Source organism: Monodelphis domestica, chromosome 1 (assembly GCF_027887165.1).
Source record: "Monodelphis domestica isolate mMonDom1 chromosome 1, mMonDom1.pri, whole genome shotgun sequence".
In the NCBI taxonomy this organism is placed as follows: Eukaryota; Metazoa; Chordata; class Mammalia; order Didelphimorphia; family Didelphidae; genus Monodelphis; species Monodelphis domestica.
This window is the reverse complement of record NC_077227.1, coordinates 34157204-34181240: the sequence shown is the minus strand read 5'-3', so window position 1 is coordinate 34181240 and position 24037 is coordinate 34157204. Positions and strand designations below refer to the sequence as shown.

Genomic DNA, 24037 nt, shown 5'->3' with positions numbered 1-24037 from the left:
GTGAAAGAAGGCCGAGAACGAGGGTTTCCAGTGGCTGAGGGGAAGCCGACGAGGCTGTCCCCGGCGTGGCCGGACCAGCCTCACCTACCTCCGAGTAGAGATCTGCAGGGTGGGCCAGGCTGCCATTGCAGGTGCTGGCGGAGGCCTTGCAGCAGCTGAGAGGGACGCTCTGATTCTTCGTTTCTTTGAACCAGTCTGTATTCTCCCAGTCTGAGTAATTGCGAATCCCACAGCAGTGTAGCTAGAGGAAAAACAGAGAGAAATGATTCCTCACAAAACACGGGACGCCACGGGCAGGCTGAATGTCTGTGGCTGGAGCCGCACTACAGAGGGGCCCTTTTTCTTTTTGGGATGGAGAAGGCAGGTCCCAGGACCTTTACTAGAGCCCTCCGATGCCTCCCGGAGCAGAGGGGACTCTGGGACCTTAAGGGGAGGCCAGCAGTGCTCGCTGCACAGACCTCAAGCATGGGCTGGTCACAGATGGAGGATCTGTCCGGGGGGGGGGCTGGCCCAGAGTCTCAAGAGGGTGGTTCATTGGAAGGCTGGCCAGGAGGGCTCTAGCAGCCCAACCCCAAAGGTGTGGTGTGTGGCAGGCATCAGTGGAAAGAGCACCCCCCACTGTGTGTTTTAAAATGGCTCTGAACCCTGGGAGACTACATCTCCCAGGACCCTCTACTCCAACTTCCTCAGGCACATCCCACTTCCTTTGTAGGAGGTGTCTCAGAAGATAAAAAAAAGAAGAGAGAAGCAGGGGTTTTGGTGTCTTTTCTAGGGAGGTACCTTTTCTAGAGAAGAGCCTTGCCCCAGGTAAGAGCCTATGGTCCCCGCATGCCTGCGGGAGATCTAATTTTCTTTAGCTTTCTAAACCTTTATTTTCCTGGCCCAATAAACCTATCTGGCTATCAATGAAGTTTGGCCCTAACATAATTATAGTCTAAAAAAAAAAAAAGCCTGGTCAATTTCTCTATCAGGGCTACCAGAGCAAGGGGGTGGGGGGTGTCTCCCAGCTACCTTGTTTTCCCTCCTTTTTCACCGTCACACCACCAACAAAATCCCAGATCCTTAAGGGACTAAGGAAGGGAGAAGGGAAGCCTTCCAGAACATTCAACACAAATGGTATAGTCCTTGGGGGCATAAACCCCAAATAGGGCCATAAGGAGTCAGATGTGACTGTCCACACGCTCTTCTGGACACTTTCCTAAAGCACACAGAGAGAATCTCCACTATAAACAGCTTGTGTACCTGCCAAGGGAGGTCCTCTGGTACTAAAGGAAAAGTCTGTGAACACAAAACTGGGTTGAGGGGCTGGAATCAGATGCCTTCGAAAGCAGACAAAAGAACTTGGATTTAATTAGGTGACTAGAGAAAGCTGGTCAGGGGGTGGAGAGCAGGGATGCTTTACCTTCTTTTGTGTTATGATAGGATAACAAAGAAAACCAATTGCACTGAAAGAAAGTAGTCAAAATAACTCTTAGAAGCCAAGTTCACAGATCCCAACTTAAGGAGCCCAAGTATGGGAGGAAAAAAATGTGCAGGTCACTCCCAGGCAGGGGTCCCTGATGGCACAAGGTAAGACTACAAAATGTTACAAGAGGGAGACGATTAGGAGCCTGCAGAGGTGACCCCAAAAGCAGAGAGGCAGGTATATCCTGGGGCTACAGCAAACAGAAAACCACACCAGCATTGGGCTTACCTGTCTTTGTACATAGTCAATGGCTCGACTGGCAGCATCCGGAGAGGTTCCATTATAGGTCTTGTATACTTTCTGGATGCGGCGATCAACCTCACTTTCCACCTAGACAACACATGGCATTTACTCTCTCAGTGACAATGAGAAAAACAGTAAGAAGCTGAAGCTAAAATACCAAACTGGTTGCTCTGAGAGCTGCTAAGCCCTTTGTTCCCCATCCTGTACAAACCAAAGAACTACCTTACAAAGCCTGGAAAAAGAGTAACAACATGCATCTGGAAGAACAAAAGGACAAGAAAATAAAGGGAAAGACTGAACAAAAGGTGAAGAAAGATAGCCCAGGAGCTCCAGATTTCAAACCATATTACAAAGTGGCAATCACCTAGAAGATCTCTCATTGGCTAATAATAGTGGTGGATCAGTGGAGTAGGGTAGGTACACAATACACAACAGTAAAGGATCAGAGTAATCTTGTCTTTGATAAACTCAAAGATCCAAGCTTTAGGGGTAAGAACTCAACATCTGACAAAAATTACTGGGAAAACCATAAAGCAGTTTGTCAGAAACCAGGTATAGGCCAACATCTCATGCCATATACCAAGATAAGGTCAAAATGGATAAATGATTTAGACAGAAAGGGTGATAGCAGAAATAGATTAAGGGATCATGGAAAAATGTACCTGTCAGATCTATGGATAAGGGAAGAGTTTATGGCCAAACAAGAAATAGAGAAGATTATGGGAAGTAAAATGGATCATTTTGATTATAGGAAATTAAAAAGATTTTACACAAACAAAACTAATGCAACCAAAATTAGAAGGAAAACCGGAAACTGGGAAAAAATTTTGCAGCAAATTTCTCTGATAAAAGCCTCATTTGTCAAATATATAGAGAACTGAGCCAATTTTATAAAAATAAGAGTCATTCCCCAATTGACAAATGGCTAAAAGATATGAATAGACAGTTTTCAGATGGAATCAAAACTATCATAGGCACATAAAAATACTCTGCATCACTATTGATTAGAGGAATGCAAATTAAAAGAACTAATTAAATTAGAAGATATGACTTCACAACTATCAGATTGACTAACATGACAGAAAAAGAAAATAGCAAATCCTGGAGGAGACTGTAGAAGCACTGGGACACTAATGCACTGTTAGTGGAGTTGTGAATTCATTCAACCATTCTGAAGACCAATTTGAAACTAGTCTAAAGGGCTATAAAACTGCATATCCTTTAACCCAGTATTACCAAGACTAGGACCATATCTTAAAGAGAACAAAGAAAAGAGGAAAGAACCTACTTTAACAAAAATATTTATAGCAGCTCTTTTTGGGGTGGCAAAGACTTGGGAATTGAGGGGATGCCCCTCAATTGGGGAATGGCTGAACAAGTTGTAGCAGATAACAAGAAATAACAAGCAAGCTTCTTTCAGAAAAACCTAGAAAGACTCGTGCAAAATGAAGTGAGCAGAACCAGGAAAACATTGTACACTAAAACAGCAATATGTTAAGGAAGACCACCTGTGAAAGATTTGGCTACTCTGATCAGGACAGTGATCAGTAATGAAAGATGCTCTCCACCTCCAGAAAACTGAGGTGCTCTGAGTGCAGGCTGAAGGATACGTTTTTTGGTACTTTATTTTTACTGTTTTCTTTTGCAACATAGCCGATATGAAATCCGTTCTGCATGTATAACAAAAATCAAACTGTTTACCTTCTGAAGGTGGAGAGAGAAGCAGAAAGTAAGGAAAGAATTTGGAACTTAAAAAAAAATTTTTTTTGAGAATTTGCTGATTTTATTTATTTATTTAAATGTTATTTATTTTATTCCAGTAACAAATCTACACAAGTTTTCCAAGGTTACATGATTCATGTTGTCCCCCTTTCCATGTCCTCTCTGAAACTTAAACTTTTTTAAAACGTTAAAAAAGTTTTTACATGTAACTGGGAAATATTTAACAAAATAAACTTTAAAAATTAAAAAATACTGTTTTTTAAAATGTCTTTGTTCCTACTTGAACATTTCCCCCCTTTTTTGTCCCCATGTTCAACTTCAGATTAGTAATTTTGTACCAACACCTAAGTTAGCAGCAAACTCCCACATGACTTACAAGTGATTTATTATGAACTCCCATTTAATACAACCTGTCTTCTCTGGAGAGAAAGGCTAGATGCCCTAAATTACAAATTAACTTTGTCTAGTTTTTTCAAGTCAGTTGTCCTGGTGGTTTCCAGAAGACCCTTTCTTATAGGGAGTATGAGGACTGGAAGAACCACATCTCTATGCTGACTCCCACATGTGCCCATGGAACTCCATGATCCATTATTTCATTCATGCAATGTTTAGATCTTAAGCCAAATATCCAGGGTGAGCTAATGAGTGGGAGGTGATCCCTGGGCGTGAAGCCTTGGGTCAAAGGGAAAGTTTTACGACAGTCAGCAGCAGGGAAAAGCAGGATTCCATTTCTGATGGCATTTTTGTCACCAGATGCACCCAAGTCCTTTACCACAAATACATTCAATCGATAATCAATATCCGGTGCCAGGCACTGTACTCGACACTGAGAATACAAAAGACAAATGAAACAGACCCTATCCTGAAGAGAACAGGGCCAGCAGCACCTTCGAGGGGAGGAGGAAGCAAGGGGTCTTCACACGGGGCTAAGCCTTGCTCTGATTGGGAATTTGACTCTTACCAGTCCACTTCTTGAGCTCTGGGAAAACCACCTTATGCTAACCCAATTCACCACAACCTGATTAATAAACGAACTAGAATTTCAAAGAGCAGAATCACCTTCAAGCAGAACCAAATCTTCCTGTAAAGTTTTGCTTAGAAAAACTGATATTCTGGGTCAAGTCAAACTCAGGCCAATCTGGTGACTCAAGCTTCCAGTTAAATGCAATGAGACACCCCAAAACTAGAAAATGAAATAAAAGATGTCTTTCCTAATAAGACAGGACACAAAAGGCTAAAATGCCTCAAAGCTTGTAATCTAGATAAAACAGCAGGTGTTTCTGCAGAGAAATGGGAATTCTGCTAGTGGCTCAGATACCAGTCCCCAGAAAGCTTCTGGCAACAAGGAAACCAATCCAACGATGATCGATCAGGAGAGCAGCCTCCTTTGCTCCTCTCCACCTCCTTAAATCCCCACCTACACAAAGCAGTGCCACTCCTACCACACCGGCCTAAGGGAGTTTGCTGGGCAAAGGGTCAAAATCCAGGCAAGAGCCTGTGCCAGCCTTGACGATTTCAGGGAACCATTTCCTCCCCAACGTAGTGGACTACATAAACTGCTGGAGAGTCTCTCACCTGGGCAGTGCTGGAAAATATTAACCACTTTGTTTTCTTCTTTGGCTCTCCTTCTGCCTCCATGTCAATAACATGTAAAATAAGCTGTCATCTTTAAACCTGAACAGAGGCATTTAGACTGATGTGACAGGATGATGGCAGACCACTGTTCTAAGAGGAGAATAATTCAGGGGTAGGCCTCCCGCCATCTTTATTTCCTGATGGGCAGTTCTTCCTAACTGCTTTTCTAGCACATCAATGAATTCAAATAGTAAATGCCATTTCACAATACAGATTCAGACCAAAGACAAAGGCATTACCATGGGAGGCTGATTACACCCTCATCACTGTTTCTACACTTTTATTTCAATGGGGATTCTCTAGCCAGGAGCAGAAAATCCAAGTGGTGGATCTTCAGTATTGCCTGTAATGCTTGCACATGACATTAGGAAAGACAGAAAGAAGTGGGAGTTAGGAGGGAGAAGAAAGCAAGTAGAAAGAAGTGGCCTAACAGCAATCACACCAGCACAACAGGATGCCCATCTCCATTGAAGAAAAAAAACAAATTTGACAGTTTAGTACTTAGCATTCCAATATGTTAGCCCAAGTGGTTTTCTAACTAAAAAAATTTAGAAACAAACAAACAAAAATCTGGTTTTGTCTTTTGATGTTTACCTAAAATATTTTCCTTATCATTTCTTTTTTAAACCCTTACTTTCTAAGACAGAAGGGCAGCAAGGGCTAGGCAAATGGGGTTAAGTGACCTGCTAGGGCATGTCTGAGGCCAGATTTGAGCCCAAGTCCTCCTGACTCCATGCCTAGCATTCTATCCACTGTTACCTAGCTGCCCCTTTTGATTATCAATTCAAAATCTAAGGTCACCCTAATTTCTATGAAATAGAATAATTTTTTCTTACAAAATTCCAAGTCATTATCGCTTTCTCCTCCTCTCCCTTCACTTTTGGCTACGAAGGCCTGAGCTGGGTTCAGTGACTCAATACCAGTAGTATGGATGGCTTTTTGGAAGGAGTTTCACTCATTCATCTTGAGTCAATTTGCACTGTAACTTCTAAAACAGTGATGCTGCTTTCAAAATCCTAGAATTGATAATATATTCTCTCATATCATGAGGCTAGAGGCTTTGCCAGGTGAATACTTTCTGATCAATGTTGTATTTTTTTAAAGTAGCAGGAGTTAAACAGTACATGATTTTTAAAAGCAAATAGTTTTACTATCATTTGAAGTGAATGCAATTTTAGTTGGATATCTATGACTCAAAACATTTTTCAAATTGAGGGCATACCACACACGGAAGACAGGCAGTAAAATGAAAATTCCTACCTTGGCTCTGTAAACATATCCCAAAACCACTACGACAACTTCTGTAATAAAAACCAACAGCAGGATGATCACAAACTGCAAGGAAAATTTTGAGAGAGAATTAATAACACATAACATAAAAGAATAAACCCAACTGACTCCAGGACAAGAGCAGTCTGAGAGGCCAGCTCGGGGTTTCACAGTGGAATATTGGTGCAGCTTCAGACAATAAACACTCAGACCCCAAGGAGTTGAGTCCAGGAGGAGCAGGGGCGATCAGAACAGGGAGGGGCACCATGACGACCCTGCTCGGGGAGGTCCCCACTTACTGTGGCGAGTCCACAGCGGCTTTCTCGAATGGTGGCGCAGCATCCGATTAGCCCGATGATGAAAAGAAGGGTTCCCACGGCTATGATCACCACTGCAGGGATGAGTGTGTACACGTCTTCAAAGAAATGGTCGTAGTCATCGTAAGTGATGAAGACATAGGCTCCCACGTAGCATAGGATGCCTGCTGCAGCCTGCAGGAAACAACATGAACAAATTGGCAAACATCTTTTCATCCTGCCCAGCAACATTTTTCTCATTATTTGATAAGCTATGATTTCATGATTACTTTCCCCATTACACACTGACTGGCGTGTCCAACTATTAGGTAACAAAAGTATTCTGAAAATAAGTAGTATGATTTTATTCTTTAAAAAATGACTTCTGGCTTTTGTTTTTCCATTGCATTTTGGAGAGACCTTTCAATCCCAGAAGGGAAGCCACTGTAAAACAGAATCAAACAGCTGGCGGAATGACTGAGGCTGAGGATGGGGACAACACTTGTTCCCCAATCCCCACAATTATTCCATTGGACTTCTTCAATGCTCTTTCATTACTGTACTCACTGTACATACTATATTCTCCTGTGAGCTCGGGGCCCTTTCTAAAGGTATGATCTGTGGCCATGCCTTCTTTCTGGTCACCCCTTCCATGGCCTGGGTTCTCCCAGATGATTGTAAGCTCCTTGTGGGCAGGGGCCGGCACACAGAAGCACTTATTAAACTCTACTCTAATTTCCTACAGTGGTCCGTGCCCCCCCCCCCAATTCTGAAATGCTGCTAGCTCTTGAGCAGTTTTTCTTTATAATGAACCAAAATCAGGAATTTCCAGCCTCTGGGGCCAAGCAGAAAAATTTCTCTTCTCTGTGCCATCCCTTCAAGCTCCTGAATACGCCCAAGTCTTTTCTCTGGATGGAAACACTCCCAGGCCCTCCCCCTCACTTTGGGGGACATCGATTCAACCATCATCCTGCCTGCTCCTTCCTTTAGGTGGGAGAAACCACAGCCCCATCGGTGGCCCACATGCTCCATGCTCTACTCAGGCTTGTGTGAAGGGAACCCTCTCCCAGGATCGCGCATGGAGAAGACAAAAAAAGGTCCAATGATATCCCTGTCCTGCAGATGACTAATTAGACAACAATGCAGTAATACTTGTACGGACCTACTATGTGCGACGCTCTTGGCTGCATGCTAAGGCTACAAAAATGACCCACATTATCCAAGCTCCTGAAGGCGGAAGGGAAAGGCATAAGCATGCCCATAAAAGCACCAACTAGGAGCTTACAGATGTTTCAGCAAATCCTTACGACCACCCCAAGAGTGGGTGCCAGGAAGATCCCCATTTTATAGCTGGTCACACAGCTAGTCCTCGTAGCTGCTCCTTAAGGGAAGGATGATTACAGTGCTGTTGCTCTGAGGCACCAGGACAGCCACGAAATGCTCGTCGCAGGGCTCTGCTCTCGGAGATTCCTGAAGCGTTGGGGTTGTGAGCCACCGAGAGGGATCTTAACGGTTGCTGCGGAGTTCTGGGGAGAGGCCCAACGGGGCAGAGGTGAGCACTGGCTATGGCAGGGCCGCGGGTTCCAACGTCTAGGCTAATTAATCTGTAGCCGCAGGACGTCACAGGAAGGAGTCCTGATGGCATCGCTCTTTGAAGCTGCCCCCCACGCCCAACACACACGGGCAGCAACTGGAGGCTCAAGGGCCGCGTCGTCGGTCAGAAAGTGCTCTGACACACGTTGGGACTCTGCCCATTTCTCTGTATGACCCAGTAAAAACGTGGGGAACATTCCTTTCTCATCCTCTCCAGGTTCTTGGGTTAAGGAAGCCTTAAGTTCCATCTGTATAGTTAAGAAATTAAATGGCTTGCTTGAAAATGTCAAGGATTTTTTACTTTGAATAATGGAGCTGGAAAGGGGGGGTGAGGGAGCCATCTGGCCGGCCTCCCACCTTCCAGGCCTCCCCAGGCTCTTCCACCTTCTGCTCATCTGGCGTCTCCTCCCTCCTGGGCTGCGCCTTCTCAGGCCCCTTATTCAGACATGGTCAGGGGGCCAGGGTGGCTCCCCTCTTGCTGGGCCGTGGATGGCCAGTGCTAGAAGTCATTTTTGTCCCAAACAAGGAACTGTGGGGGTCTGCCTGCAGATCAAAGCATGCATCCTTCACTTTCTCTCCCTCATGAGTGCTTTCCTGTACGTGTATGCATGGCAGCACGGACACAACCTAGATCACACCATTTACTGCCTGGGGAAGGAGGGAGAGAATCGGAGTCACAAAATGTCAGAAAACATCTGTCAAAAGCTGCACGTAACCAGGAAAAAAGACGACGACGACAACAGTGAAGCTCAGCGCTTTATGCAGTACAGGGCACAGGCAGGACAGCTCGGGTCTCGACTCCTAACACACACCACTTACTGTGCTTCTAGCAATTCTAGCTACCCCGGAGGCAGAGACATGGGTCTGAGTGGTGCTTGCTAGCCAAAGTCCTTGAGTTTTGCCTTCTCTCTCTAGCAGTAATTTACTGACTGTCCTCCCCAAACATCCAGACGTCCTTGACTGCAGACTCACGGCATGAGAGCAGGTCTGGATTAAATGCTTGGAGATCCTTGAAATGCCACTGATTACATGCTCATTAGCACTTTTCTCCAGAAATTAAGTGTAGGAGTTAAGCAATTCACAGCTTTGGTTCCCACAGCAACCAGAACTTGGCAGCTCCAAAGCTCTCTGCAATATGGTACTTCAAGGCTTTAAACATCACATGCCTACCAAGAGAAAGAAGGAAGTTGAGGTGGCTGTGAGAACCCAGCTCTAACTTCCAGGCTCCCATTTACGGTCTATTATAAGGTATCGGGCCAGGAAACACTTGCCTGAGTACAGTGGGACCTAGCTCCAAGTGCTTAAGACGACCCAATTTCCACTCTATTTTGGGACTGACAGAGGAAATCTGTTTAGCTCTCTTGGTTCTTACCTTTGTGACAGCTCCTTTTCAGGTCTCTGATGGTTCCGTATCTTCCCAAATCCATGATATGGGCGGCCCTCTCCCCCAGGCAGCCTTACTTCTCCTCCTCCACAGGGCCCCTTGCCGAGCCCATTCTTTCCCATAGGTCCAGTCATCTCTCCAAGGCAGAGAACTCCAAACTCATTATCCCTCCTGGACGTCCAAGGCCCTCCTTTCCCCCTGCCTACAGGAAATCTCTACCCAGATGTCCCATTCGTGTTCCAAACTCAACGTATCCAAGATCGAAGTCCTCACTGTTCTGCCCAAGCCTGCCTCTCCTCCCAGATTCGGGATCTCAGTCATCTTCAGCTGGAGTTGGGGGTGGGAGACAAAGAATCGACCTGGCTGTCCAACGCAATAGATGCTCCTTGCACATGTTTTACATTGGTCCCACTGACAACTACCTTCTGGACTATTATTACAAGTGCCTCTGACCTAGTATTCGGCAATATGACAGCGCTGGACTAGATGCCAACGAAGGTCCCTTCTAGAGTTATGGTCATAAGAACTCTTTATGGGTAATCTAGTCTCTCATGTCACAGATGAGGAAGCTCATGGCTGACAGGGGATCTGGCCTGGTGGGAGCTATCCTCCAGGTCCAAACTCACCATGTGCTACCACATCATGGCTCCTTCACAGCTTCTTTCTCCTTGGCTTTGTCCTTCAATATAGATCCTAAACTTTAGAGCTGGAAAAGGCTTTTAACCAATCACTGTAACCATGAGGAAATGGAGACCAAGATATCAAGTTTAAGGTCATCCACAGAACAAGCAGAAGGGGCAGCATTTGAACCCAGGTTTCCTAATTCCAAATCCAGTACCTTTTCCATTACCCTGCATAGCTGCCAAAATCAGTTTCCTAGGGCCCCCAAATGACCAATCATTCTCACATGTCAACATTTTCAGCGGCTCTCTACTTTCTGTAAGAACAAAACCAATTCCTGAGGCCTCCAATCTGGCTCCACCTATTGGATCAGCCTCATTTCAGTCTCCCCCTCACATATGTGCCAGTCAGGACAGATGACAACGGCCTGGATGCATTAGCATCCAGCATTTGTCGCTGGCCTCTGAGCCCCCATTACGTTTTCACTTGTTATCCTGCCAGGCAGATGCTCCTCCTTGGTCATTTTTAAGTTCAGTCCCCCACGATGGGATGCTGAGCTCAATTAGAGCCTAGCACATTGTTCCAGAGACTATATGACCCTGAGGGCAGTTTCTGCTCTAAGTGCATGTATCCAATTCAGCAAATACACATTACCTCTGTGTGGACATGCGAGCGAGCCCTCACATAGGTGTAAGATGGAAATCATGTATATAAACACATGGAGAGTAAAAAACCACTCATTCAGATAGGTGAAGGTTAAGTCTCAACTGGAAAAAAAAAGTCTAAAAATTATAGAAAGGTAAAAGTTTTATTAATTTCAAGAAAATATTAAAAGTCTTAAGTAGAAATCCTTCTTTTGGAAGAATTAACTCTTTAAATTATCAGCATCAATTTCCCAGGACCCTTAAAAAGTCCTTACAAAAGTTGTGCTCACTTAAGTAGAATGAACAGCCTACACTCTTGCTTATCAGACCCTTTCTTCATAAATAGTGTAAAGCTAAAGGCAAACTTCAAGCCAGACTGGGCATTATTCACCAATTATTGAATTAATAAAATATGAATTGATGAGACTCGACTGTAGTGGGTGCTTTATTGGCTACCCTCCCTGTCTTTACCTTTTAGCTGATTTTCTGATTTCCATTCAGACCCTGATTAAACACCTACTACACACGAGATAGTTTGCTAATTTCTCATCATGATTCTTTATTTTTCATGCCCATGATTCTTTATTTTTGGAGACTGTCTCACCCAATAATACTAACCTAACTAACTAATCAAAGCTTTGGCCTAGTCTTACTTCCCTATCAGATGTGTGCCCTTCATTCCCAGGGGCTTACCACACAGGTCCTGGACTTCATAAGGAAACCAAATTAATCAACTTTGGTTCAATTTTGGCTCAGAGTTCCTAAAACTTAATCCGCCAGTCTTGGCCTTTCCACTAGCAATGACTCTCAGAATGTACCACCACATCCAGGGCAAAGAAGTTTTTCCTAAGTGTTTCCTTTAAAAAGTGAAATTTTAAATTATGCTACTTTAAGCCATAAAAGAAATAATATTTTTAGGTAAAGAATATAATAATGGACCTAAAATATAAAAATGGCTTGAAGAGATCTCTAGTTCAGACTCTGTTTTCCAAGTAGTCAAATGACAACCACATGCCTAGAAGGCTTCTGGGAAGTTTCCTTTTGAAGGTATTCAGGGACAAAGATTCCATAATCTCCCTTGGTAACCACTTTTTGTTGTCCAATAAATTTCCTAAGCATCTTCTATGTACAAAGCTTTCTTTTTACCCCATGTTTTATCAATAAAACCTTTTAAAAAGGTTACTGTAGACTTTTACAAAAATGAAGGCATGCACACACATCTTAACTAAATGGACACTATATTTGCATACCCAGAACTGACTATTTTGACTACAGGAAAAAAAAATCATGGGTCAAAAACATGCAGAGGACGAAGAACCTTGGGAAACTAAATAGCAGCTGATTTTCAGTGTAGTACACAGAAGAGTTCTAGATATTTATATTTAAGATATGAAATAAAGAGTGATGAGCCTGAAGGGATTCTTGCAACATGGGAATTATATTGTTAAGTGTTGCCTAGTAATGAGGCAAGTGAATGGCTTCCAGTGATGTCACCCTCCACCCAGCTTAAGGCACTTGTCAGAAATAGATCTCTAAGTGGTGGCAGAGAAACAAGCCAACAGCAGCAGATGCTACCAGACATAGAAAGAGTGCAAATGAAGGCTAATATCAGATAGCATTTGTAAAACTGTCTATCCTTTTAATAGAATATAAAGTAGTTCTTTGCCCAGGATGCAAACTAGTCAAAACTCAATTTATCTCAGCCTGAGTTGGGAGCACAACAGAGCTCTATTTTAGCCATTAATTCCAAGGGGGCGACTCATTAGTAGTAATTCTAGTGACACAACCAGTACCTTTCAAATACATGAGACTAGAGCTGGGTTTATATAAGCTAAATTATGTATAAGTGGGAAACATGGAGGCTTAGAGAAACTTGACCAATTCAATGTGCAATTTAAAAAAGAATATAGTTGGGGGAAGCTGGGTGGCTCAGTGGATTGACAGCCAGGCCTAGAGATGGGAGGTCCTGGGTTCAAATTTAGCATCAGACATTTCCCAGCTGGGTGACCCTGGGCAAGTCACTTAACCCCCATTGCCTAGCCCTTACTGTTCTTCTGCCTTGAAGCCAATACATAGTATTGGCTGGGATTTAAGGTTTGGAGCTTTGCCCAAACAAGCAATCATGGAGATAAGAGGAGGAAGAGAAAGTGGAAAGGGGCAAGAGAAGGAAAAAGGATGAACTGCTATGAGACTTAGAAGAAGCAAACTGATTTTTAGGGCATCACTCAAAGACTTAAGGACAGACATGGAACTTTCCAAACTAATAGGAAGGAGGAAGGGTGAAAAATAAGGAAATTTGACTTCAATTTTCTATCTTGAGAGGGAATTAAACTATTAATAGCTGCTTCTCTTTCTCTTTCACACAGTACAGACCCCAAGAAAGGGATTCTCTCCAGATTCTCTCATCCTTATGCCTTCTCCAGACCAATTCCACACACCTATACTTTTTGGTAAGTCAGAAAGCATGATCCTGCAGAAAACTTTCCAGGGACACCTGTTTAGATTAAACTGGCAGGAACTGGGAAGGATGGTGATCAGTTTTACTTTTTTCTGAAGGGAATGAACTAGTTGCTACTGCAACCAGTCCAAATCATTAATTTGCTTAGGAAAAAGGCACATGGAATAGCAGTAAGTACTTCAAAGATCCCGAATCTGTTACTCTGGGGCCAACTAGAAGAATTCAAGAGCAAATTTGGGAAAAAAATCCACTCCCTGGTCAACCCTATGATGGGCCTCTCCAATATTAGTTAGCTAGAGTGTTCCTCAGCTGACAGATTAAGCCTTGCCAGGAGCCTTTGAGCACCGAGGGAGCCATCATGCCACCATCAGGAACACTAGAACTTTCTAGCACACTAACATGCCTTCTATTGGAGTCATGATTTCTGAACTACTCTGGCATTGCACCTCAAGTCTAATTTCAATAGTATCACCACGGGCAAAGACACAGCAAGTACTCCCAGGGGCAGTGACAGAGAGTTAGCTAGCTGATGAGGGGCCTTGGCCAAAGAAGGGGGCTAGTAAGAATGAAGAAAGGGGTGCTGAGAAGGAACTGGGATTGCTAAAGAAACCCAAATGGTCAGTTTTACAACTCGACCCAGGGCAAGCCCTGAACATGTCACCGTCAACAAGCCAGGGTTCAAAATCACTTTATTTGGCTTTGGCTGTGAAACTCTGATCTTGTGACTAATTACAATTGTATTAATTTATAACAAACACCTCTTTGCCTGAGCTTCCAGAAGAACAAATAATCCTTACTCAACAAATAATGTTGAGATTGCCACTATATGGAAAATCACTACCAACCTTCTTTAAAAATAAAATTTCCACTAGTCATTCTCCAGCATGCCTATTTATAGGCTTCATTTTGATCCTACAGCAGCAGCCGTTCATGACAGTGGTTCAGATGCTTTTACCAAGTACAAAGCTCCCATAATTCACATGAGTTTGAAGAATAAATTCAAAATATCTCAATCCCTCTCTTAGAAACTCAAAATATTCTTAAGTAGGGTTTGTTGGAATTATTATTCTTTCAAAATGAATTAAATCTTAAATCTATCTTTAAATATCAAGGTAAAGTGAACATCTCCTTCCATCTAGGCTATCTTCGGCACCTTTCTCAATCTCTCACATTTTTTTCCTCTTGGTATTCTGGGTTGGAGCCTGTCCTGGCTTTGCCTCATCCTTCAGATGTTTTCTGATGATGTATTTTAACACATTTCAAATCATTCAGTGAACTTTATCCTTTCAAAAACACTTCCCTTCAAGAACAACTGTGGACAAGAAAGTCATTCTATTGTCAAACAATATGGTTGACAAGCTTTTTTCTTGCTGTTAACATTCAAGTAAATATTGGAAAGGAGCAATGTTTTAACATTTTTTTTCATAACTGAGCCCAAAGTTTATGTCCAGAAATTGGCCATCTTCCCTTTGTAATCATCCTCTATTTTTTTAAAGTTTTTAAAAACAGATTTTTACTGGTTATCTTTAGTTTTTATTTTGCTTGGATTTCCCTCTACATCCCTACCCCAATGTCCTAATGAAGAGAGCTATCTCTCATTGAAGAATTTTTCTTTAAGAAAAAGTAGATTAAACAAAACTAACCAATACATAGACAAAAATGCCATGATATGCCATGTCTAGCAGCCACGGACTCCTCCTCATTCCTATATCCACCCAAAGCCATGGAAAGGAGAGGAAAGGGCACTGTGTCTTTCCATAACTCTTACATATAAAAGCTTATTCTTTATGATTTCAGAAATTTGATTTTCTAATGTTTTGTGGGGGCTGTTCTTTTCATCCACACTGTAGTCATCATGGTGTTTACTAATTCCCTGGCTCTGCTCTCCTTTTCCAATCAGCTGGGTATGAGGTGAGATTACAGGGTTGTTTTGATTGGATGCTTCTTAGAAGCAGCTTTCTGGGGCATTCTTTTCTATGGTTTTCACAGGGTGGCCAAACACTAAGTGAGTCTTACAAGGGGGGGAAGACAAGGGGCTGTAGTACATGTAGAAAACAGAGCAGCACTTTCAAACATGCCAAGATCTGACTCCCTGAAACAAAAAACTCATCTTTTTAACACCAATTTCCAATGATGTCATATGGCTGCAAATCATGGATTATTAGTCACCAAAGAATTGACATTATGACTCATCCAAAGGAAAATGGAAAAGTGCAGAGTGGCCCAAATGGACTGCAACAAATTGCTAATGATGTGCAGGAAATGCAGCAGAAAGACTATCAAAGAAAGAGATTACTGGAACAGGAGGTAGCAAACACAAGATGGAAATATTCCATGTTGGAAGATCTGTGGAAACAAAGGTACACTCATATGTTGTTGGTAGAGGTGTGGTGATCCAGTCATATTGGAGAGCAATTTGCTGACTAAGTAAAAAGTCTCTATCTTATGACCAAGAGGATCTTGCTGCCAGGTATTTACACTCCTCACCCCCAAGCTAAAAACATCAAAATATTCACAAAATATTTTTTTTGTGGTAACCAAGAACTGACGACAAAGAGTAATGCAGAATGTACTAAGGAAGTAGGGAAAAGAGCCATACAAAATCTTTGAAACAACATATTTGGAAAGGACAATGAAACCAAACTGTTTAAGTATACTGACTATATTTGATTCCAGAGAGGAGCTAAGAAAACGTACTTCTCTCTCCTCTTTTCAGAGACAGGGGTGCTAGGTGTGGATGGTTTGGCTAAACTATTTTTCCTCATTTTAAAATGTCATAAGAGAGGGCTCATTTTTGTAGAGCCGGGAAACAGCAGAAATAAAGGTAGTATAAAAACTTAAAAGACGGGGTTGGGATCTGGTCCTAGTGAGGTGGTAGGTGTCACCATGGAGATCAAATCTGGCCTCACACACTTCCTAGCTTGGGCCTCTGGACAAATCTCTTGGCTTGTTTCGGCTTCTTTAACTATTAAATGGGAACAATAGTACCTACTCATCTGAGGGTTGTAGGGAAACTCAAAGAAGGCAATATGGGCAAAGTGTGGCAGCTGGCACACAACAGGTACCATATAAATGCTTATTCCCTTCCCTTTCTCCTAGAAATTCTTTGGTATAGGATGTTCTCAGGAGAGGCAGCTTTCTGGCCAATGTAGATCAGTTCCTTCTCTTTAACTCTCAGGATCACAATGGAAGAGGTTCATAAGTGACTGGTCCAGGACATCCTAGCTCATGCTCTATTCACTACACCACCACCATATCAAATTGGGTCAAAAAAAGAAAAGGGTGGGAAGGTGGGCTAGTCTTCTGGAGAAAGTGAGAAAGAACCAAGCACTCCTATGCTTCCTTAATCCCCAGGCAATTCTAAGAGAACTAAGAGAGGGCCCCAAGAGCACTGGATGAAACCTCTGGTCTGGATTTATTCTTGAGAGGTCATAGACTGGGGTCACTGAAGATGAAAAGGTGTGGATGAGTTCTCACAGCCTCAATAAGTATTTACCCCAGGTTTATTTGTGATTCTAAAAAACATGGTTTTTTCCCCCTTGTGGTCCACAGAACGTATTCAGTGCCACGACTGGTGTGCATTCCTTGCTAGAATTGAGGCTGAGTACATGCAATTGGGTTTTAACAAATCAAATTAATTTCTTAAAATATTTTGCTTATTCCCTGGAATGCCAAAAGCTTTTATTCCAAGTTCAGATGACCTCCTTTCCCCAATTACTCCTTCTGTGGTACATCAGAATGTTTTTCCAACCTCTCATTTCTGAGACATACAGTATGTAATCAGGCCCCTAGTAGAACTTTAGATCATGGATTCAGAGTTGGAAGGGTCCTTGAATCATCTTGTTCAACTCTCATTTTACAAAAGAAGGAATTAAGGGCTGAAAAATGTTAAGTGGCTTGTCCAAGGTCACAGAGGTAATAAGCAGCAGAATTAAGATTTGATTCTGGGTCCTCTAGCCCTTTTTCCAATTTACCAATCAAAGATCAAATTAGAAAAGAAATGCCTTATTGAGGATGCCACTCTAGATTTCTGAATACATTCTGTTCCACTAGGCTGCAGGAAAGAACTATTGGGTAGCACACCACCTTTCAATACACCATAAGAAACCTACAACCATACCTCTATTCCCCAAAAGATTCAAGGTTAATAGCACTGTCAGAAATCTTATTCTCTGAGGGACAAGCAATGCAGACAGCAAAAGGACAAATTCTAGGATTTAGATGGGTGTTATGGTATAAAAGCATTAAATATTAACAAAAATTCCAATATACCAAAAAAAAAAAAACCCAACCTTGAGATAGGAGGAAAAAAGGACCCTGTTCTTATGCAGAGGGAAAAGAAATGCTGGGGATAGGCTTATGGGTTTGAGGTCATTGACACTGGAAAGAATGGGACACATAGATTCTTCTACCCAAACAACATCTGGGAAGTTGCTAGCATCAAATGATGTGAGTTTGAATCTAGGCTCTCTGCTACTCTGTGACCTTTGTCAAGTCACTTACTTCTCCACAATGAGAAGTTTGGTTGGACTTGATCACTAAGGTCCCTTTCTGGCACTCAATCTATGATCCAAAAGTTGGGGTATGTGTGTGATAAATGTGATCTCAGTAGTCACTGGACTCCTCCCAGACAAATCCTTCCCTATTTGGTTGCCTATATCTAAAATTCCTTTCAGGGACAAAGCTTTTCATCCCTAGATGAAACTAGAAGATTAAAGAAGATTAAAGACTAGAGATTAAAGTTCAAATGTATGATATAAAAGTTACATATTCGTAGACAAACAAAATCAAACAAGTTTATTAAAGAGTACCATATCCTTTCCTGTTTTGATTGGGAGATGGGTAGAATAAGTCTTAGATATCTGACTAGAGAAAGTTTTGGGGGAGAAGTGGGTGTTGGAAGAAATCAAAAAATAAACCTCCAGATTTTACAACTTCTATTTCAGACCCACCTATTTTAAACTGGGCTGGGACAACTAAAATCTATGTATGAGACATTTTTGACTTGCTTAGTTAGGAACATGCACAACCCTGCTTCACAAAAATTCATCAAGATTTTTTAAAAATACATTCTAAAGGAACTTTGATTCCAAAAGATAAACTGAGTATCACTTTAACTGGTCATATGCTCTTTCCTTCCTTAGTCAGTATTATTATCTAAAGTCTTTGACAGAAATCCAATTCAAATCAACATTTATTAAGCACTAAAAAAAATAAAATATAAAGAAAAAAAAACAAAACCAGTCCCTTTTGGGGGAGTAACTGCACCTTTCACAACAGAGTTGGGTAAACAGGACGAGTTCTGTTTTGGACTGTTGAGTCTATGAAGCTTATAGGACAGTGTTGGGGAACCTTGGAGAGACAGAGTGCCAGGCTCCACCCCCACCTTACCCCAGACAGGGGAGGGAGGAAGCACTCCCATTGGACTTGTGGGCAGAGCAGCAGGGGGAGTGAGGAATGTCCTCAGGGCATGGAGAGGGGGGACTTGGGGGTAGAACAGTATGCATTCCCACAGAGAATGCTCTGTGTGCCATCTTTGGCACCCAGACCATGGGTTTGCCATCACTGTTATAGGGCATCTCCCCTGAAATAGCCAACAGGTATTTGGTTGCTAGACAAAGAGATCTGGCAGTTGTCTATGGGAGACCACACCAACAGAAGGATGCCCAGCCTCAGGGCATACCTAAGTTGAGGGCAGTATACCAATGATCTAGCAAAAAAGGAGAAGCAGTCAACAAGTAAGAGAAGAGAGAACAAATGTTGTGACAACCCAGAGAGAAGACAGGAGTTAGCTATGGGGATGCTATGGGGAGCTCAAGAAGGCAAAGGACCAAGGAAACGCCACTCGATTTAGCATGTATGAAAGGATCAGCGGCAGCTTGGGAGAGGGCAGTTTCAGGTGGATGATTATTAGGTCAAAAGCTTAGAGATCAGGGTGAGAAGGGAGTGAGAGAAGTGGAGACAATGATGGCTTAACAACCCAGCTGGGTCAAGTTTTGTTTTTGAATAATGGGGGAGACTGGCACATTTATCAGCAACAGGAACAAAATACTCCCTCTGAGAAACTGATTAAAGAATGGGGATGACCATGGGGGCAATCTGGTGGAGGACTGGCAGGGGATGAATTAGGGGACAAAATGGGCCTTAGCAAGAAGGGCTACCTCTTCATTAGGCCCTGGAATAAAGGAGAAAGGGAAGAGACACTGTCAAGGTGTGGGACAAAGAAGTAGGAGCTGAAACAGCAGGGGGTGCGGAAGGTGTAGAGGATGGAGGACAAAAGGTTTTTTAACAGCCACAATAGACTATGTGATAGAGAATCAATTAGGGAGGAATAAAAGGAGTGCTAGGCCCAATGGAGGTTAGATAAGATAAATGGTCAAGCACTGCCTATATATTCTCTTTCAAGAATAGCTCATTTGGGATTTGGTCATATCCTAGTTGGGGGATCCAGTTTGCCAAATGAGATTACTCAAGACTCCGGTGTATTTAATATGCTTGATATGCATAATTTAAAATCTCCTCCTCTCCTTTTTGGCAAGACCAAAAAGCAATGATGAAAATTGCTCTTTTTTGAACAGGAAATACATGGATATTATATGACTTTCCTTTCTTTTTTGGGGAGTGGTGGTAAATTTGACATGAGGAAGACAGTACAGTTAAAAGAAAAATCAGTTCAGTTACTGGTTAAGGTAAATTTATTTGAGTTAGATCATAATAGACTTTTATACCAGGTGTCACTCCTTTTTGAATTACATCTAGTTCCAGAGAAATAGATTTAGGGGTTATCACTTCACTTCCTGTGATGGATCAGAAATTATCAACAATAATTTTAAGTTAAGGTAAAATATGCTGTGATGACCTTCATTCCAGTTAATATAAAATTCCTTCTCGATTCTCCATTGCCCATACTAGTGGAGAGGGCCCTTTAAGGTGCTGTAAAGGGGGTTAAAGATCTGGCTTTGGGCACTGTTTGATAGAACTGCCCTGTCCCTCCCTCCCCCTGGCATGTTGGGCTCTGTTCCTTCTTCTCTACTTCAAAGACCTCTGACTTTACTGGGCTGCTTACTCCCTCCTCCCAGGACATCTGGTGACTGGGCAAACTCTGCTGCTGGGGTTAAAAATGTCCCTCGTGGTCAGAGAGCTTCTGAATTTGGCTAGGCTGCTCCTGGAGCCACATACACTGAGTGTGTCTCCATATGGAGAGCCCTTCCATCAGGGTGCACCTTAGACTTCCTGGGCAGAGCCCCAAGTCCCCAGAAGCCCCTCCAAGCTACCAGGAGGCCTCAGAGTAAGTCTTTTGAGAAGACCCTACTTCATAGCCATGAGTGTGACCCAGCCTTTGGTCACAAAACTTCAGCCTGAACTGAAAGCAGATCCTACTAGAAGCTTTCGATTCTCTGGCAATTTAAGAATTATAGAGTGTTCTCTCCGAACCTGGTGAGGGAGACTGGGCATTTTACTGAAGAAACAGAGGACCACTCAGTGCTGAGCTTGGGCAGCCCACTTTCTGTTTCACCTGCACCCCCACTGTATCTAACAGTGCAGGGATAAGGGGCAAACATTCCAACAAACTGTTTGAGAGAGTTCAAAGCCTACTTTACAGGTTGTATGAAGGGATCATTCATTACCAACAAAACTCCACTCATGGTGCGAACAAAGGCCTTTCTCAAGTACTGGCTTGAAGCCAGTTTAATACTCGGACAGTTGACTAAGGGCCCAAGAAAGGCTGTCCTGGGTCAGCTCCTGGGCTGGTCTCTGACAGTGACAGCCATGGGAGGAGCGCGGATGGCAGAAGTGCCTGACTTCCACCAGATAACTAACTACTCTCAATAAACTGAATGATGGCCATCTCTGAGTAAGGCAAGCATTTCTGGGCTGCCTCTGCGGCTAGAGAGCAAAAATATAATCAATTCATTCAAACTGTGACTTTTTCTAAAATCAGCTCTTCCAAGTATTGAGGTTCTAGAATCTGGGGGTCTGGAGAATCACCCGTGTCCAGCACCCACATCCCTGGTAATCTGACCACAATTCTCACCTCACTTTTTAGTTTGGGTCTTCTTCCTCCCCTTTCAGGGCACTCCACAGATCCTACCCCATTGCCAGAGCCTCCCCTGGTCCTTTCCCAGTGAGCACTCTCACTCTTAGTCCCCTCTTTCTTGAGATTCATCGGCCAGGATGTGCTCATTCAGCAGTCAGGGATCCCCCCAAACTTTAAATCAGGTTATGAAGAGAGAAAGCTAAAGCAATTACTCTAGTGCCCATCTTCAGGCAGTTGTTCCCATGGAGCCTGAGGCTCCCTCGCTCACCCCAGACCAGAAAGCACAATGTTCCCCTTAAAAACAACCTTCAAACTTAAGCTCAGCACAGAACGGGGCCACGCATACAGGAAAGAAACCAGTAATAGAGCCGTCTGGGTTCTGGCTGCGGCAGCATCAGACCGAGCTCTGGCTGGTGGGCCCATCCTTGACTTCTGTGCTCAGACAACAATGGCCCAGAAAGACTGACCCAAATAAGAGGCCTTCCTCGATTGGCACAGGATGATCCTAAACTTGTGGAGAATGGGCATCTTCAAGAGGGCAAGGCCAAGTTCAGTGCCAACCTCTTCCCTGGCACAAATGCCCACACTGAGCAAGCTTACACAGGAGGTTCTTTCCGTAATTCCTGTAAGCAGGCCTCGGAATGTGAACTTCCTGACTTTAATAAGTCAAAGTCCACTAGAACAAGAAGTCCACTAACAGGTCTCAGGAAAGCCCTCGCCCCTCCCAGCGGAGAGAGATGCCAGGCGGTCAGGGCCTACTAAAGTCAGAGGATGCTCTGGCTCTGAAAGGGGGCCCACAGGGCTGAAGACAAGGAAGAATAGCTAAAACACTGAGTCCTTTGAGGTGTGCCAAATTTATGTGGGGAGAGTGACCGGAGCTCCCAAGGCCAGTCGGTGGCTCCACTGGGTCTTGGCCGGTGGGGACAGAGGCAAGATCTGAATTCGGGGCTTGTGGCTTCTGAGCCAGCCTCTATCCACTAGCCTAGAGGGCTGGGCTGAAGAGGCTTTATTTATCCTGTGGGCAGTCAGGACACCGTCAAGGCGGTTAGAGAAGACTCTCAGAGCCGGCTGGGCCAGGGCCAATAATCCAGGGATTAGGTAACTGGGCCTGAACAGAGCAGTTACAGGGAGAGAGAAGCCCAGCTTCCTTGGCTATGTGTCCCAAACAATGCCGATCTGTTTTGTTCCTCTCTCAACAAACATCAGCTCTGCGCTAAGACAAACAGAGCTTTCTACCTGGGCAGGTGCACCAGGCCCTCGCTGCCATCCCCATTCCCTCTGGGGAAGCACCCCCTTGTAGCCTTCCAGCAGAGCTGGGTTTGGGCAAATGGACCCGTGCCCAGTCTGCAGACACAAGGAGCCCTTCATTTTGTTCTGCTCAGGCCTGCCACTCCTCTGCGGTCTGCTCCTCCGGGAGGGGCAGCAAGGTCTGGGGGAGACGGACTCTCTCTGGGGTTCAGGCGGGGAGAGGGAGGAGACACCCCCTTCACCTGGGGGACTCTCGGGTTTCCCACCTGACTTCCGGTTACATCGTCCAAGGATGGGGGTGGGGAGGGTTAATCAGGGAGATCCACCTGGGGCCATCCATTTGGAGCTGGGGGTGGTTAATCAATAGAGGCTGATCAGTGATCCCACCAGGGGCTGGAAAGGGTTAATCTGCGGGGCGGCTAATCAATAGCGATGGGGACTCGCTAATTATCGGGGGACGGAGAGGCTATTTAACGGGACGAGCCCAGAACTAGGGATGGTCAATCAGTGGCACGGCCTGGGAGTTCATTAATGAGACCCATCTGGGGCTTCCTACTCAGTATCGGGTAATCCGCCTAAAACTGGCGTTGCCACCCGCACTAGAGGGTGAGGAGTCCTTCCTGGGCAGGGGACGGAGGGGAGTCCCAGGCCAGCTTCGCCCTTGGAGCCTTCTTTTCCGGGGAGCCGGCGCGGAGCATGGCACCCCACCGAGTCGCGGTTCCCCTCCCCCTCCTCCGAGCGGTCCGGGCGGGCCCCAAGCTTCGGGCCCCGACGGCCTCCGGGCCCGGCTCCCCCTCACCCCACGGGGGCCCCGGCCCCTCCCGACCCCCAGGTCCTCCGGGCTCGGCTCACCCAGAAGATGAGGTTGAGGAAGACCAGCACGGTTTTGGAGGAGGTGATGCCGCACTGGCCCATGGCGGCTGCGGCTGCGGCTGCGACTGCGGCGTCTGTCCCGGTCGCTGCGCTCCGCTTCGCTCCGTGCAAGGGCAATGGCGGCCGCCCAACCTCGGTCTCGTCCGCCTCCCTCCGCCTCCGCCCCGCCCCGGTCGCCGCCGCTCCTTGGCAACAGGGCCCGCCCCCCGCACGTGCCTCATGACGTCATGTTGGCTTAAAGGCGCCGCCGCCCCGGTCGCTCTCGGAGGAAATAAACCGTCGGGGAGCGTCGGGGTGCGGACGGAGGTGGGGTGGAGGGGGCCGTCGGCCTGGGTTAGGGAGAAGCCCCAGTCTGGAGGGGGTGCCTTCAGAGCCTTTTTCCCGGAGCTTCTAGCCGCTCTGGACTCGGTGACCTTGGTGACCTTGGGCCAGCGCAGCTGCCCGTGTCCACAATCGCTCGCCTAGAACTAGGGCAGGGACGGGGTCCGAGTGCCCCCACAACCCCGTCCGTTCCGCCCTGCCCCGGGCTTCCGGCAGGCAATAGCCGG

At 44.7% G+C, this 24037-nt stretch overlaps 1 protein-coding gene across 1 annotated transcript in view; it reads right to left on the bottom strand.

Moving 5' to 3' along the window:
* Nucleotides 1-24024, bottom strand: part of TSPAN3 (tetraspanin 3) — a 29241-nt gene extending 5217 nt beyond the window's left edge. The window contains exons 1-5 of the mRNA XM_001362312.5: nucleotides 23469-24024; nucleotides 6634-6825; nucleotides 6326-6400; nucleotides 1694-1795; nucleotides 89-241 (exon numbers count right to left, since the gene is read on the bottom strand). Coding sequence (XP_001362349.1) covers nucleotides 89-241; nucleotides 1694-1795; nucleotides 6326-6400; nucleotides 6634-6825; nucleotides 23469-23531 — 585 coding nt within the window. The 5' untranslated portion in view covers nucleotides 23532-24024. The remainder of the gene's footprint in view (nucleotides 1-88; nucleotides 242-1693; nucleotides 1796-6325; nucleotides 6401-6633; nucleotides 6826-23468) is intronic.
* Nucleotides 24025-24037: the final 13 nt, after the last annotated feature.